The sequence below is a fragment of the Dendrobates tinctorius genome, unplaced genomic scaffold (genome assembly GCF_039654945.1).
Source record: "Dendrobates tinctorius isolate UK_male_01 unplaced genomic scaffold, ASM3965494v1 ptg000103l, whole genome shotgun sequence".
NCBI lineage: Eukaryota > Metazoa > Chordata > Amphibia > Anura > Dendrobatidae > Dendrobates > Dendrobates tinctorius.
Window position 1 is genome coordinate 41,272,622 of NW_027361771.1, and position 18,458 is coordinate 41,291,079.

Here is an 18,458-nt window from a genome sequence, read left to right on the forward strand (position 1 = left end):
GGCTTGTAGATTTCTGACTGAATGGTAGGTAGGAGGGTGCTGGGGTGAGCGAGGATTTGTGAGTGTAAAGGAGAGAATGTTGTGGTCAGAGAGGGGAAGCGGTGAGTTATCTAGGTAGGAGATTGAGCAGAGCCGGGCGAAAACCAGGTCCAGGGTGTTACCGTCTTTGTGTGTTTCAGAGGTTGAGAGCTGAGAGAGGCCTAGAGAAGTGGTTAGTGATAGAAGCTGGGATGCAGATGTGGAAGTGGGGCTGTTAATGGGGATGTTGAAGTCTCCCAGGATAAGGGTTGGTAGTTCTGAGGACATGAAGTGCGGCAGCCAGGCAGAGAAATGGTCCAGGAAGTGGGTGGGTGAGCCTGGGGGCCGGTATATGACCGCTACTCTGAGGGAGAGGGGACGAAAGAGCCTGATGGTGTGGACTTCAAAAGAAGGGAATGAGAGTGATGGAACTGGGGGGATGACCTGGAAAGTGCATTGTGGGGACAGGAGTATGCCGACTCCACCACCAGGTCTGTTTGTCGGTCTCGGGGAATGGGAGAATTGTAAGCCACCATGGGAAATGGCAGCAGGAGAGACAGTGTCAGAATCCTGAATCCAGGTTTCCGTGAGGTCCAACAGATTCAGAGAGTTTTTCAGAAAGTAATTGTGTAGGAAAGGAAGCTTGTTGCATACAGACCGTGGATTCCAAAGGGCACAATTGAAAGAAGGAGATGAAGGAGTGCAAATAATATTAGTAAGATTATTAAGGTTTCGATGTGAGGTAGGGTAGGGGTTGAGGTTGGGGGATGGTGGACCGGGGTTGGGGGAGATGTCCCCTGAAATCAGTAGAAACAGGAAGATAAAGAGCAAGTAGTTTTTGGAATTGTATGAAGATTTTTTGTGCAGTGTGTTTGGGCAAGATGGGCTGAGGTTTTTTAAGAAGGTGAGAAGTGCATGGGAGCTGTACATGGGTTTAACACAGATAAGTGTAAGGTTATGCACATGGGAAGGAGAAACAGATGCTACAATTACTTACTAAATGGGAAACTGCTGGGGAAGTCAGACATGGAAAAAGACTTAGGCATCTTAGTCAATAAGAAGCTAAATTGGAGTGCCCAGTGTCAGGCAGCTGCCACCAAAGCAAATAGGGTCATGGGATGCATTAGAAGAGGTCGTCAGACCACACTTGGAGTATTGTGTGCAATTTTGGACACCGGTGCTCAAGAAAGACATTACTGAACTTGAAAGGGCTCAAAGGCGGGCTACTAAAATAATAAATGGAGTTGGTTCACTACAATACCCAGAAAGGTTATCAAAATTAGGTCTATTTACTCTAGAAAAGAGAAGACTTAGGGGAGACCTAATATATATGTACAAGTATATCAGAGGGCAATACAGAGATCTCTCCAATGAACTGTTTGTACCAAGGACTGTGACAAGAACAAGGGGGCATTCTCTTCGTTTGGAGGAAAGACAATTTCTGCACCAGCATAGAAGAGGGTTCTTCACGGTAAGAGCAGTGAGGCTCTGGAATGCTCTTCCTGAGGAAGTGGTGATGGCCAACTCACTGAATGAATTTAAGAAAGGAATGGATGCTTTTCTCTTGAGTAACAGTATAGAAGGTTACGAATAACAGAATATTATAGGTAGATGGTTGACCCAGCTTAGGGGAAGGAATTTTTTTCCCTATGGGAAAAATTGGCTGCTTCTCTGTGGGTTTTTTGCCTTCCCTAGGATCAACAATGCAGAACAGCTGCACTAAAACTAGGCTGAACGAGATGGACATAAGGTCTTCCTTCAGCCTTCAAAACTATGTTACTATGTTATAAGTCTCTATCTGCTGTCACAAATAAATATTAGGTTCCAATGAGATTCCAGCTCATCAAAACGTCTGTCCTATTTCTGACATATCAGGACATCCATTGGTTTTAAGTAATAATCAATATATTTGCAAATTAGGTCAAATAAAAGTGTTTACCATTAATTAGCATAAAAAATGTGCCATTTGTATTTGAGTACTAATCTGAAGCCTTTTCCTCCTTGCAGGTGTGTGGTGCTTTGCATCATGTTATCAACCAAAATCCTTTCAGACTTCAGGTTCTGGTGGACCAGTGGCCAGACTTTAATTCTGTCATGTGTCGCCCACCGATGGAAGTGAGTCTTAGAGATACGTAGAGCCAGATTAGTGTTGATGAATGCCCCTAGAAAATTGTCGCTTTTGCTTTCATTATAATCTGAAACTAAAAGATATAAAAGATGAAGTTGCAATTTCATTCTGTATCCTTGAGTTGAAGGATTTTACCTTTAACCCCCTTCACTCCCCCGGCCTGTTTTCACCTTTTTTGTTCAGTTCAATTTTCACAATTCAGACCACTGTCATCTTATGATATAATAACTCCAGTATGCTTCCACGGATCCCATTGACACTGAGATAGTTTTTTCATGACATATTGTTTTTCATGATATTAGTAAAATTTGTTTGATTTGAGTTGCGTTTATTTATGAAAATATGAGTAATGTCGGTTAAAATCTTAACATTTCGCAATTTTAAACTTTTAATTTTTAATGCCCTTAAACCAGAGAGTTTTTTTTACACAAAATAGTTAAGAAATTACATTTATCAGATGTCTACTTTACATCTGCTTAATTTTTTAAACATTTGTTTTGTTAGAAACTTAGAATGGTTAAAAGTAGAGTTGAGCGACTTTTGGTTTTTTAGGGTCGCGTTTCGTTTCGTGAAACCCGACTTTTCCAAAAGTCGGGTCGAGCAAGATCGTCCGATTATAGGGAAAAGTCGGGGTCGTCCCGAAACACGAAACCCAATGTAAGTCAATGGGGATTAAAAGTCGGCAGTGAGAGGAGGACAGGAAACACACCTACAGTGCCCATTTGAATGCCAAAAGCATCAATTCTTCTTTCTTAAGCTTGTCAACCTTAATTAAATTCATAATACAAGTTACGCACTGAAAAATGGGGGTTATTTGGCTAAAGTTGTGGGGGGGGAGGGCTGGCTGCAGGTTTTCATGTGCCCTGGGCGAAAGAGCGCCCCTTTAACACATACCACAACTCATCATGCTCCGATACGGCAGAGAAATAGCGGTATAGTACAATGAAAAATACCTCACTTTTTACATCTCATGACGAGGCCCATCTATTTCTCCATACAGAATCATTGGTCCCATATAATGTTTGAAACAGTATATGATGAGCTCCACATAATGCTACAGTATATGTTGGTCCCCATGGATGAAGCTCCACTGTCTTATGGGCCCAAATAATGCTCCAAACATAATGGGCCCCATTTCTAATGCTCTAGTGCAGTGGTCCCCAACCTTTTTTGCACCGGGGACCGGTTTCAAGCAAGACCATTCTTCCATGGCCCGGCAGGGCGGGGATGGAGGTGTGGCAGGGGCGGGGCTTTGGTCATAAGGGGGCGGGGCTATGGACACGGTTGTAGTGTAGCAGTGCATACTTATAATTAAATAACATTTATAATGTGACTCAACTCACCATAGGTTTTGAATAAGTGCTCCATCACCCCCTTCTCCCCATCATTGCCTTCACCCCATCACTCCCTTCTCCCCATCATTGCCTTCTCCCCATCACTGCTGTCTCCCCATCATTGCCTTCACCCCATCATTCCCCTCTCCCCATCATTGCCTTCACCCCATCACTGCCATCTCTCCATCATTGCCTTCACCCCATCACTGCCATCTCCCCATCATTGCCTTCACCCCATCACTGCCATCTCCCCATCATTGCCTTCACCCCATCACTGCTGTCTCCCCATCATTGCCTTTACCCCATCACTGCTGTCTCCCCATCATTGCCTTCACCCCATCACTGCCGTCTCTCCATCATTGCCTTCACCCAATCACTGCCATCTCCTCATCATTGCCTTCACCCCATCACTGCTGTCTCCCCATCATTGCCTTCACCCCATCACTGCTGTCTCCCCATCATTGCCTTCACCCCATCACTGCCATCTCTCCATCATTGCCTTCACCCCATCACTGCCATCTCTCCATCATTGCCTTCACCCCATCACTGCTGTCTCCCCATCATTGCCTTCACCCCATCACTGCCGTCTCTCCATCATTGCCTTCACCCAATCACTGCCATCTCCCCATCATTGTCTTCACCCCATCACTCCCCTCATGGCCTTCTCCTCATGTCCCCATCTCCTCCAGGGCCAGGCTACACAAACACAGACCAACACACACACACATACATGTACACACATTATACACACACACACACACACACACACACAGACAGACATACATATACACACAGACACCACCTCTCTCCTCTCACCTGTCCGCCGCCCGCGCTTCCTCGCACTGACACAGCAGCGGCCGCGCTCTCCTCTCTGTGTCAGTCAGAGACAGGAAGCGTGGGCGGCGGACAGGAAGCTGGACGGGTCCTTGCAGCTCCGCTCCTGCTAGTCCCTCTTGCAGGCAGCGGAGCTGCTTGATCGCTCCCTGGCCGCCGCTAAGAGCTGCTGCGCGCCGCCCCAGCCCCCGCTACGCCACTGACCGCCCCTGGCTCCCCTTGTGTCCGCGGACCGGCAAGGGCACTGCAGCGGCCCGGTGCTGGGCCGCGGACCGGCGGTTGGAGACCCCTGCTCTAGTGTATAATGGGCCCTGTAAATGCTGCTCCAGTGTCTGATGTCCACCTTTGGAATGTTCCAGTGTATGGTGGGCCCCATCTATCATCCTCCAGAGTATAGTGCTCCCCAAAAATTGCTGTCCCAACATTGAAAACAATCAAATAAGTCTCCTCGCTAGGGAATCCCTGTACTTGTCTGGACAGGTGCTGTAGCTTGCTTAACAGCTCGCCAGCCGTTCTCACGCCCAGTATGGATTACACGTGATTGCACAAAGGTGAGAAAGGGTACCGTATCCCCAGATAACATGTATGGATAGCGTACACATTCAAAATATATGTCTCAGGAGGCAGGCTCAGACGGTGTTAGGCCCAGTATGTATTGCACGTGATTGCACAAAGGTTAGAAAGGGTACCATATCCCCGGATAACATGTATGGATAGCGTACACATTCAAAATATATGTCTATACAGCATGAGGCAGGCTCAGACGGTGTTAGGCCCAGTATGGATTGCACGTGATTGCACAAAGGTTAGAAAGGGTACCGTTTCCCCGGATAACATGTATGGATAGCGTACACATTCAAAATATATGTCTCAGGAGGCAGGCTCAGACGCTGTCAGGCACAGTATGGATTGCACGTGATTGCATAAAGGTTAGAAAGGGTACCGTATCCCTGGATAACATGTATGGATAGCGTACACATTCAAAATATATGTCTATACAGCATGAGGCAGGCTCAGACGGTGTTAGGCCCAGTATGGATTGCACGTGATTGCACAAAGGTTAGAAAGGGTACCGTATCCCCGGATAACATGTATGGATAGCGTACACATTCAAAATATATGTCTCAGGAGGCAGGCTCAGACGGTGTCAGGCACAGTATGGATTGCACGTGATTGCATAAAGGTTAGAAAGGGTACCGTATCCCTGGATAACATGTATGGATAGCGCACACATTCAAAATATATGTCTATACAGCATGAGGCAGGCTCAGACGGTGTTAGGCCCAGTATGGATTGCACGTGATTGCACAAAGGTTAGAAAGGGTACCGTATCCCCGGATAACATGTATGGATAGCGTACACATTCAAAATATATGTCTCAGGAGGCAGGCTCAGACGGTGTCAGGCACAGTATGGATTGCACGTGATTGCATAAAGGTTAGAAAGGGTACCGTATCCCTGGATAACATGTATGGATAGCGTACACATTCAAAATATATGTCTATACAGCATGAGGCAGGCTCAGACGGTGTTAGGCCCAGTATGGATTGCACGTGATTGCACAAAGGTTAGAAAGGGTACCGTATCCCCGGATAACATGTATGGATAGCGTACACATTCAAAATATATGTCTCAGGAGGCAGGCTCAGACGGTGTCAGGCACAGTATGGATTGCACGTGATTGCATAAAGGTTAGAAAGGGTACCATATCCCTGGATAACATGTATGGATAGCGTACACATTCAAAATATATGTCTATACAGCATGAGGCAGGCTCAGACGGTGTTAGGCCCAGTATGGATTGCACGTGATTGCACAAAGGTTAGAAAGGGTACCGTATCCCCGGATAACATGTATGGATAGCGTACACATTCAAAATATATGTCTCAGGAGGCAGGCTCAGACGGTGTCAGGCACAGTATGGATTGCACGTGATTGCATAAAGGTTAGAAAGGGTACCGTATCCATGGATAACATGTATGGATAGCGTACACATTCAAAATATATGTCTATACAGCATGAGGCAGGCTCAGACGGTGTCAGGCCCAGTATGGATTGCACGTGATTGCACAAAGGTTAGAAAGGGTACCGTATCCCCGGATAACATGTATGGATAGCGTACACATTCAAAATATATGTCTCAGGAGGCAGGCTCAGACGGTGTCAGGCACAGTATGGATTGCACGTGATTGCATAAAGGTTAGAAAGGGTACCGTATCCCTGGATAACATGTATGGATAGCGTACACATTCAAAATATATGTCTATACAGCATGAGGCAGGCTCAGACGGTGTTAGGCCCAGTATGGATTGCACGTGATTGCACAAAGGTTAGAAAGGGTACCGTATCCCCGGATAACATGTATGGATAGCGTACACATTCAAAATATATGTCTCAGGAGGCAGGCTCAGACAGTGTCAGGCACAGTATGGATTGCAAGTGATTGCATAAAGGTTAGAAAGGGTACCGTATCCCTGGATAACATGTATGGATAGCGCACACATTCAAAATATATGTCTATACAGCATGAGGCAGGCTCAGACGGTGTTAGGCCCAGTATGGATTGCACGTGATTGCACAAAGGTTAGAAAGGGTACCGTATCCCCGGATAACATGTATGGATAGCGTACACATTCAAAATATATGTCTCAGGAGGCAGGCTCAGACGGTGTCAGGCACAGTATGGATTGCACGTGATTGCATAAAGGTTAGAAAGGGTACCATATCCCTGGATAACATGTATGGATAGCGTACACATTCAAAATATATGTCTATACAGCATGAGGCAGGCTCAGACGGTGTTAGGCCCAGTATGGATTGCACGTGATTGCACAAAGGTTAGAAAGGGTACCGTATCCCTGGATAACATGTATGGATAGCGTACACATTCAAAATATATGTCTCAGGAGGCAGGCTCAGACTGTGTCAGGCACAGTATGGATTGCACGTGATTGCATAAAGGTTAGAAAGGGTACCGTATCCCTGGATAACATGTATGGATAGCGTACACATTCAAAATATATGTCTATACAGCATGAGGCAGGCTCAGACGGTGTTAGGCCCAGTATGGATTGCACGTGATTGCACAAAGGTTAGAAAGGGTACCGTATCCCCGGATAACATGTATGGATAGCGTACACATTCAAAATATATGTCTCAGGAGGCAGGCTCAGACGGTGTCAGGCACAGTATGGATTGCACGTGATTGCATAAAGGTTAGAAAGGGTACCGTATCCCTGGATAACATGTATGGATAGCGCACACATTCAAAATATATGTCTATACAGCATGAGGCAGGCTCAGACGGTGTTAGGCCCAGTATGGATTGCACGTGATTGCACAAAGGTTAGAAAGGGTACCGTATCCCTGGATAACATGTATGGATAGCGTACACATTCAAAATATATGTCTCAGGAGGCAGGCTCAGACTCTGTCAGGCACAGTATGGATTGCACGTGATTGCATAAAGGTTAGAAAGGGTACCGTATCCCTGGATAACATGTATGGATAGCGTACACATTCAAAATATATGTCTATACAGCATGAGGCAGGCTCAGACGGTGTTAGGCCCAGTATGGATTGCACGTGATTGCACAAAGGTTAGAAAGGGTACCGTATCCCCGGATAACATGTATGGATAGCGTACACATTCAAAATATATGTCTCAGGAGGCAGGCTCAGACGGTGTCAGGCACAGTATGGATTGCACGTGATTGCATAAAGGTTAGAAAGGGTACCATATCCCTGGATAACATGTATGGATAGCGTACACATTCAAAATATATGTCTATACAGCATGAGGCAGGCTCAGACGGTGTTAGGCCCAGTATGGATTGCACGTGATTGCACAAAGGTTAGAAAGGGTACCGTATCCCCGGATAACATGTATGGATAGCGTACACATTCAAAATATATGTCTCAGGAGGCAGGCTCAGACGGTGTCAGGCACAGTATGGATTGCACGTGATTGCATAAAGGTTAGAAAGGGTACCGTATCCCTGGATAACATGTATGGATAGCGTACACATTCAAAATATATGTCTATACAGCATGAGGCAGGCTCAGACGGTGTTAGGCCCAGTATGGATTGCACGTGATTGCACAAAGGTTAGAAAGGGTACCGTATCCCCGGATAACATGTATGGATAGCGTACACATTCAAAATATATGTCTCAGGAGGCAGGCTCAGACGGTGTCAGGCACAGTATGGATTGCACGTGATTGCATAAAGGTTAGAAAGGGTACCGTATCCCTGGATAACATGTATGGATAGCGTACACATTCAAAATATATGTCTATACAGCATGAGGCAGGCTCAGACGGTGTTAGGCCCAGTATGGATTGCACGTGACTGCACAAAGGTTAGAAAGGGTACCGTATCCCCGGATAACATGTATGGATAGCGTACACATTCAAAATATATGTCTCAGGAGGCAGGCCCTTCTGGTGTCAGGCACAGTATGGATTGCACGTGATTGCATAAAGGTTAGAAAGGGTACCGTATCCCTGGATAACATGTATGGATAGCGTACACATTCAAAATATATGTCTATACAGCATGAGGCAGGCTCATACGGTGTTAGGCCCAGTATGGATTGCACGTGATTGCACAAAGGTTAGAAAGGGTACCGTATCCCCGGATAACATGTATGGATAGCGTACACATTCAAAATATATGTCTCAGGAGGCAGGCTCAGACGGTGTCAGGCACAGTATGGATTGCACGTGATTGCATAAAGGTTAGAAAGGGTACCGTATCCCTGGATAACACGTATGGATAGCGTACACATTCAAAATATATGTCTCAGGAGGCAGGCTCAGACGGTGTCAGGCACAGTATGGATTTGACGGCCCAGATTACACAGCGGAGGAGCAGGGAGAGGTAAAGATTGCAAATGCTGGGGCCCTGCCCAAGCAAGGGGGGCCCACTCGTGGGCGTCGGTACTGGCACTGGGCCCCTCATAGTACGGCGGTGTGTCTGACGGCGGGTGTGCACCACCACCGTCAGAGACACTTGATTGCACTATGAGGGACCCTGTGCCAGTGCCCGCGCCCAAGAGTCGGCCTACCCACCTGTCCAGGGCAACGGCACTCGCACGGTGTCGTGCGCTAGGTGGTGACCCCGGCCATGGGGGGGGAGGCAGCACAGTTAGGGAGTTTTAGAAAGTGGCATATGTTGATGTTGGACATTCAGCTGATGCAAAAGGCGAAATAGGTGAAGTACCAGGAAGAGGTGGACCAAAGCAAGCCATTTTTCTGTCACCCTATGTGTCATCAGGGGAAGGTGGGACAAAATCCTTGGAAACCCATGCGTGGTTCATTTTAATGAAGGTTAGATCATCCACATTTTGGGTTGACAGACGGGTCCTTTTTTCTGTCAGGATTAATCCAGCTGCACTGAAGACTCTTTCCGATAGCACACTTGCAGCTGGGCAAGCGAGCTCCTGTAAGGCATATTGGGCCAATTCAGGCCAGGTGTCCAGTTTAGCGGCCCAATAGTCAAAGGGGAATGACCTGTGTGGGAGAACATCGATATGGGAGGAAAAGTAGTTTGTAACCATAGTTGACAACTGCTGTCTCCTGTCACTTTCCATCGATGCAGTATTACCAGTTGTGTGAGCGGTATTTGAAAAATCAGTCCACAACATTGTCATGAAACCCCTGTCTCCAACGCCACTTCTGCTGTGTGCACCACGAACACCTCTGCCAAGCTGCCCCCGGCCCGTACGGCTCGTGTGAGAACCATCACCGCTGCTGTGTGCTGGGAATGCCTCAAGCAACCGATTTACCAGAGTTGCTTTTTTATTAGCCAATATTAGGTCAAGGTTCTCCTGTGGCATGATGTTTTGTAATTTGCCTTTATAGCGTGGATCCAGGATGCTGGCCAACCAGTAGTCGTCATCGTTCATCATTTTGGCAATGCGGGGGTCCCTTTTTAGGATCCGCAAGGCATAATCTGACATGTGGGCCAATGTTCCCGGTGTCAATGATGCACTGCGAGTGCTGGGTGGAGGAGCACTTTCTGGCAAATCCACATCCCTCCAGTCACGCACAAACCCTGTACCAGACCTTGCCATGCCAACATTTTCACTTGCCCCACGAGATGCATCCTCCTCCCCTAAGTAATCATCCCCATCATCCTCCTCCTCCTCCTCTTCTTCCTCCACCTCGTCCAGGAGAGGTCCCTGAGCAGACAATGGCTGAATGTCATCAAGGAGTCCCTCCTCCTCTTCCTCCTCATCAACATTGGCTGCAGACGCCTGCTCCTTAAGGTGCGTCAAAGTTTGCATGAGCAGACGCATAAGTGGGATGTTCATGCTTAGGATGGCGTCGTCTGCGCTTACCAGCCGTGTGCATTCCTCAAAACACTGAAGGACTTTACAGAGGTCTTTCAGCTTCGACCACTGCACACCTGTCAACTCCATGTCTGCTCTCAAAGTGCCTGGCCGTGTATCCTCCCACAAATGCATTATGGCCTGCCTGTGCTCGCACAGCCGCTCCACCATGTGCAGGGTGGAGTTCCACCTTGTTGCAATGTCGATAATGAGGCGGTGGTTGGGAAGGTGGAGCAATCGCTGCAGCTTCTGCATACGAACGGAGTGTACAGGCGACCGGCGGATGTGCGCGCACAGTCTTCGCACCTTCTGGAGCAGGGCTGTTAACTCCGGATAATTTTTGAGGAAGCACTGCACCACCAGGTTCAAGGTGTGAGCCAAGCAAGGTATGTGGCTGAGTTTTGAAAGGGCTATGGCTGCCACAAAATTACGGCCGTTATCACTAACTACCTTGCCTGCCTCAAGATGTACACTGCCCAGCCATGACTCAGTTTGTCGCTTCAAGTACTCGGCCAGCACCTCGGCGGTGTGTCTGTCGCCCAAACACATCATCTGCAACACAGCCTGCTGACGCTTTCCACTAGCTGCTCGATAGGGGGACACATCGTGTGCAACAGTGGCAGCTGCAGATGGAGTGCTCGTACGACTGCGCTCTGTGGATGAGCTTTCGCTTCTGGAGGAGGAGGAGGAGGGTCGAACGCCTACAGCCAACTGTTTACTATACCGTGGGCTAGGCAGCACTGTCCCACCACCGCTGTCCCCTGTGGACCCTGCATCCACCACATTAACCCAGTGCGCAGTGATGGACACGTAACGGCCCTGGCCATGCCGACTGGACCATGCATCAGTTGTGAGGTGCACCTTTCCGCTCACTGACTGCTTGAGTGCATGGACAATGCGGTCTTTCACATGATGGTGGAGGGCTGGGATAGCTTTGCGAGAGAAGAAGTGGCGACCGGGTAGGTCATAGCGTGGTACTGCATAGGCCATGAGTTCGCGGAAAGCTGTGCTTTCCACCAACCGAAAGGGCATCATCTCAAACGAGATTAGTTTGGCAATGTGGGCGTTCAAACCCAGTGTACGCGGATGAGAGACTGAGTACTTTCTTGACCTACTCATAGTGTCTGGGAGGGTGAGCTGGACTTGAGAGCTGCATATGGTGGAAGTAGCGGTGGACAGGGCGGACTGAGAGAGGGTTGATGATGGTGATGGAGTTGGTGTTCTTTCTGATGGCCTAGAATCAGTCTTTCGTTGATATAACAGTGGGATTCCCTGACTGCTGTGGTCTTGCAACGACACCTCAACATTTGCTGCTGTGCTAACCGGTGGGCTTACAGTGGGGGAAACAATGTAGCGTTGCTGACTACCTTCGTTGTGATCAGTTGCACATGTGGCACTTGAGGTTTGGTGTTGTGTCCACGCTTGCAAGTGCATGCTGGTTAAATGTCTAAGCATGCAACTGGTATTCAAATTTTTCAGATTTTTCCCTCGGCTAAAGGTCTTTGCGCACTTCTTACAGATAACCTTGGCCTGATCATGAGGATTTTGGTCAAAAAAGTGCCACACTGCACTCTTCCTACTTTAGCAGACATTTTGCGGCCTAGCACGCTGTGATCTTTTGACCCTCTGGACAAGCTGTCCAGCAACTCTTTTGATGTTTGGAACCTGTCTTTGGAGTGCTCCGGGCCTGCCAGATAACAGCTGTTGCGATGTCGATGTCTGCTGTGGATGCTCCTCATCTGAGCTATTGGAAGCAGCACCCTCTTCCCCCAATGGATGCCAATCTGGGTCAACAACTGGGTCATCCATCACCTCCTCTTCTATGTCATGTGCACCTTCCTCTGTGTCACCGTGTATGGTGGTATAGTGTGCGGGAAGGGGCACCTGAGTCTCATCAGGGTCAGAATCTGGCTCTGTACACTGCGAGGACAATGTAGTGCTCTGAGTGAATGTACCAGCAGAATCATCCATCAGCGGCTGTGCATCAGTGCACTCCATGTCAGATTCATCTTGGCCTGGGTAATTCACCATTTCACTTGATAATCCAGGCATGGTATGTGAAAACAGCTCCATGGAGTAATCAGTAGTATGGCCTGTGTCATCCTTCAATCTTGGTTGGGGTGAAGGACACAAGGAAAGGTGTGGTTCACGAACATGAGCCTCCAATGACGACTCAGTGCTTTTACTTTTTACAACTGAAGAAGAGGAGGCGATAGAGCTGGAGGCTGAGTCAGCAATGTAAGACAAAACTTTTTCCTGATGCTCTGGCTTTAAAAGCGGTTTGCCAACTCCTAGAAAACTAAGCGTTCGAGGCCTTATGTAGCCAGACGATGACGCAGGGTCAGCACCTCCTGCATTCGGTCCTATTTTGCTCTTGCCACTACCATCAGATCCACCACCAACACCATCATTACCAGCTGCCAACCCCCGCCCAATTCCATGGCCTCTTCCACCAGCCTTCCTCATTTTTGGTAGAAATGTAGACAAAATCCAACAAACTATATAGTAATGTAAAACAAGGTACAAGGTGTCTATAGGACAGGGGAGATTTTGAATTTCTGCACACACTTTTGGACACTGGACACTTTTGGATTGTGTGAGGCCCACTGATATCTGAGCGCTATGTGACAGGCTCGATGGCACAGCTGTGACAAAAGTGACTAGAGGATAAGGGAGATTTTGAATTTCTGCACACACTTGTGGACAGTGGACACTTTTGGATTGTGTGAGGCCCACTGATATCTGAGCGCTATGTGACAGGCTCGATGGCACTGCTGTGACAAAAGTGACTAGAGGATAAGGGAGATTTTGAATTTCTGCACACACTTGTGGACAGTGGACACTTTTGGATTGTGTGAGGCCCACTGATATCTGAGCGCTATGTGACAGGCTCGATGGCACTGCTGTGACAAAAGTGACTAGAGGATAAGGGAGATTTTGAATTTCTGCACACACTTGTGGACAGTGGACACTTTTGGATTGTGTGAGGCCCACTGATATCTGAGCGCTATGTGACAGGCTCGATGGCACAGCTGTGACAAAAGTGACTAGAGGATAAGGGAGATTTTGAATCTCTGCACACACTTTTGGACACTGGACACTTTTGGATTGTGTGAGGCCCACTGATATCTGAGCGCTATGTGACAGGCTCGATGGCACTGCTGTGACAAAAGTGACTAGAGGATAAGGAAGATTTTGAATTTCTGCACACACTTGTGGACAGTGGACACTTTTGGATTGTGTGAGGCCCACTGATATCTGAGCGCTATGTGACAGGCTCGATGGCACTGCTGTGACAAAAGTGACTAGAGGATAAGGGAGATTTTGAATCTCTGCACACACTTTTGGACACTGGACACTTTTGGATTGTGTGAGGCCCACTGATATCTGAGCGCTATGTGACAGGCTCGATGGCACTGCTGTGACAAAAGTGACTAGAGGATAAGGGAGATTTTGAATTTCTGCACACACTTGTGGACAGTGGACACTTTTGGATTGTGTGAGGCCCACTGATATCTGAGCGCTATGTGACAGGCTCGATGGCACTGCTGTGACAAAAGTGACTAGAGGATAAGGGAGATTTTGAATTTCAGCACACAGTTGTGGACAGTGGACAATTTTGGATTGTGTGAGGCCCACTGATATCTGAGCGCTATGTGACAGGCTCGATGGCACAGCTGTGACAAAAGTGACTAGAGGATAAGGGAGATTTTGAATTTCTGCACACACTTGTGGACAGTGGACACTTTTGGATTGTGTGAGGCCCACTGATATCTGAGCGCTATGTGACAGGCTCGATGGCACAGCTGTGACAACAGTGACTAGAGGATAAGGGAGATTTTGAATTTCTGCACACACTTGTGGACAGTGGACACTTTTGGATTGTGTGAGGCCCACTGATATCTGAGCGCTATGTGACAGGCTCGATGGCACTGCTGTGACAAAAGTGACTAGAGGATAAGGGAGATTTTGAATTTCTGCACACACTTGTGGACAGTGGACACTTTTGGATTGTGTGAGGCCCACTGATATCTGAGCGCTATGTGACAGGCTCGATGGCACTGCTGTGACAAAAGTGACTAGAGGATAAGGGAGATTTTGAATTTCTGCACACACTTGTGGACAGTGGACACTTTTGGATTGTGTGAGGCCCACTGATATCTGAGCGCTATGTGACAGGCTCGATGGCACAGCTGTGACAAAAGTGACTAGAGGATAAGGGAGATTTTGAATCTCTGCACACACTTTTGGACACTGGACACTTTTGGATTGTGTGAGGCCCACTGATATCTGAGCGCTATGTGACAGGCTCGATGGCACTGCTGTGACAAAAGTGACTAGAGGATAAGGAAGATTTTGAATTTCTGCACACACTTGTGGACAGTGGACACTTTTGGATTGTGTGAGGCCCACTGATATCTGAGCGCTATGTGACAGGCTCGATGGCACTGCTGTGACAAAAGTGACTAGAGGATAAGGGAGATTTTGAATCTCTGCACACACTTTTGGACACTGGACACTTTTGGATTGTGTGAGGCCCACTGATATCTGAGCGCTATGTGACAGGCTCGATGGCACTGCTGTGACAAAAGTGACTAGAGGATAAGGGAGATTTTGAATTTCTGCACACACTTGTGGACAGTGGACACTTTTGGATTGTGTGAGGCCCACTGATATCTGAGCGCTATGTGACAGGCTCGATGGCACTGCTGTGACAAAAGTGACTAGAGGATAAGGGAGATTTTGAATTTCAGCACACAGTTGTGGACAGTGGACAATTTTGGATTGTGTGAGGCCCACTGATATCTGAGCGCTATGTGACAGGCTCGATGGCACAGCTGTGACAAAAGTGACTAGAGGATAAGGGAGATTTTGAATTTCTGCACACACTTGTGGACAGTGGACACTTTTGGATTGTGTGAGGCCCACTGATATCTGAGCGCTATGTGACAGGCTCGATGGCACAGCTGTGACAACAGTGACTAGAGGATAAGGGAGATTTTGAATTTCTGCACACACTTGTGGACAGTGGACACTTTTGGATTGTGTGAGGCCCACTGATATCTGAGCGCTATGTGACAGGCTCGATGGCACTGCTGTGACAAAAGTGACTAGAGGATAAGGGAGATTTTGAATTTCTGCACACACTTGTGGACAGTGGACACTTTTGGATTGTGTGAGGCCCACTGATATCTGAGCGCTATGTGACAGGCTCGATGGCACTGCTGTGACAAAAGTGACTAGAGGATAAGGGAGATTTTGAATTTCTGCACACACTTGTGGACAGTGGACACTTTTGGATTGTGTGAGGCCCACTGATATCTGAGCGCTATGTGACAGGCTCAATGGCACTGCTGTGACAAAAGTGACTAGAGGATAAGGGAGATTTTGAATTTCTGCACACACTTGTGGACAGTGGACACTTTTGGATTGTGTGAGGCCCACTGATATCTGAGCGCTATGTGACAGGCTCGATGGCACAGCTGTGACAAAAGTGACTAGAGGATAAGGGAGATTTTGAATTTCTGCACACACTTGTGGACAGTGGACACTTTTGGATTGTGTGAGGCCCACTGATATCTGAGCGCTATGTGACAGGCTCGATGGCACAGCTGTGACAAAAGTGACTAGAGGATAAGGGAGATTTTGAATTTCTGCACACACTTGTGGACAGTGGACACTTTTGGATTGTGTGAGGCCCACTGATATCTGAGCGCTATGTGACAGGCTCGATGGCACTGCTGTGACAAAAGTGACTAGAGGATAAGGGAGATTTTGAATTTCTGCACACACTTGTGGACAGTGGACACTTTTGGATTGTGTGAGGCCCACTGATATCTGAGCGCTATGTGACAGGCTCGATGGCACAGCTGTGACAAAAGTGACTAGAGGATAAGGGAGATTTTGAATTTCTGCACACACTTGTGGACAGTGGACACTTTTGGATTGTGTGAGGCCCACTGATATCTGAGCGCTATGTGACAGGCTCGATGGCACAGCTGTGACAAAAGTGACTAGAGGATAAGGGAGATTTTGAATTTCTGCACACACTTGTGGACAGTGGACACTTTTGGATTGTGTGAGGCCCACTGATATCTGAGCGCTATGTGACAGGCTCGATGGCACTGCTGTGACAAAAGTGACTAGAGGATAATGGAGATTTTGAATTTCTGCACACACTTTTGGACACTGGACACTTTTGGATTGTGTGAGGCCCACTGATATCTGAGCGCTATGTGACAGGCTCGATGGCACAGCTGTGACTAGAGGATAAGGGAGATTGGATTGCTTTTAAAAAAGCAGTTTGCGGAGCAGTGGGTAAACAGCAATGCCAGCCTGTCAGGAAGCCTTAAAAGGCAGCCCAACAACCAACACCACTGATACACCACTATATAGCCTCCCCTTGCACTGCACACACAGTGACTGGTGTGTTGTGCAGGCCAAATTGCTAGCAGCAGAAGCAGTTTTTCTTTCTTCTCAGCAGGACAAAAAAAAAAAATTGGGATTGCTTTTAAAAAAGCAGTTTGCGGAGCAGTGGGTAAACAGCAATGCCAGCCTGTCAGGAAGCCTTAAAAGGCAGCCCAACAACCAACACCACTGATACACCACAATATAGCCTCCCCTTGCACTGCACACACAGTGACTGGTGTGTTGTGCAGGCCAAATCGCTAGCAGCAGAAGCAGTTTTTTTGTCTTCTTCCCTGCCTAACGCTCTCCCTACAGAATCAGCAGCAACCTCTCCCTATACTAAGATCGGCAGAAGTAAGATGGCGGTCGGCATGCACGCCCTTTTATACCCCCTGTGACGCCCACCAAAGCAAGCCAATCACTTGCATGCCCTTCTGAAAGATGGTGGTGACCCGTGCCTATGTCATCACGTTGCCCACAGTGTCCGTGGATCCTGATTGGCTGAAAAAGAGCGCAAAACAAACTTTTGAAACGCGACTTTGGCGCGTAAGTCGCCGACCTCGTGGCCGACGTCATCCTAGGGTCGGGTTTCGTTTCATGAAACCCGACTTTGCCAAAAGTCGGCGACTTTTGAATTTTTTCGACCCGTTTCGCTCAACTCTAGTTAAAAGTTAATCAGCGATTTCTCATTTTTTCAACAAAATTTACAAAACCATTTTTTAGGGACCTCATTGCATTTGAAGTGACTTTGAGGGGCCTAAGGCTACTTTCACACTTGCTTTTTTTTGCATTGCGTTTTTCCCGCAAAAAAACGCATGGAAAAAACGCATACAAACGCATACAAATGCTGCGTTTTTTTCAAGCATTTTTATGAGCATGCATGAAAAAAACGCAGCGTTTTTATGCATTTGTATGCGTTTTTAGTGCGTTTTTACCGCGTTTGCGTTTTTTCCCAACAGTAGTTGGCCCCTCACACTAACCCAAACCATGACTTTACTAACCCTAACCCTGACCCTAACCCTTAACCAAACCATACCCTAACCCTAACCCTAATCCTAACCCTAAACCCTAACCCTTAACCAAACCATACTAACCCTAACCCTTAACCAAACCCTACCCAAACCCTAACCCTAACCCTAAACCCTAACCCTTAACCAAACCATACTAACCCTAACCCAAACCCTAACCCTAAACCCCCTTAACTAACCCTAACTGTAACCCAAACCCCTAAATTCCATTGTCTAACTAATGGTCAACAAAAAAACGAATGCGCAAAAAAACGCATACATGAGCATGGCAATGCGCACATATGCGCACCCATAGGCTTATAATGGGTGTCTTGCTGTAAAAAAAAACGCATTGCGCGCGCATGCATTTTTTTGAGGCAAGTCGGATGCCCAA

At 47.5% G+C, this 18,458-nt stretch overlaps 1 protein-coding gene across 2 annotated transcripts in view; it reads left to right on the forward strand.

Annotated features, from left to right (window-relative positions):
* Window positions 1–18,458, forward strand: part of LOC141100083 (glycine N-acyltransferase-like) — a 176,057-nt gene that overhangs the window by 22,200 nt on the left and 135,399 nt on the right. For both annotated transcript variants that reach the window (XM_073588289.1, XM_073588288.1), the window contains one exon: window positions 2,026–2,133. In XM_073588289.1, coding sequence (XP_073444390.1) covers window positions 2,113–2,133 — 21 coding nt within the window. In that variant the 5' untranslated portion in view covers window positions 2,026–2,112. The remainder of the gene's footprint in view (window positions 1–2,025; window positions 2,134–18,458) is intronic.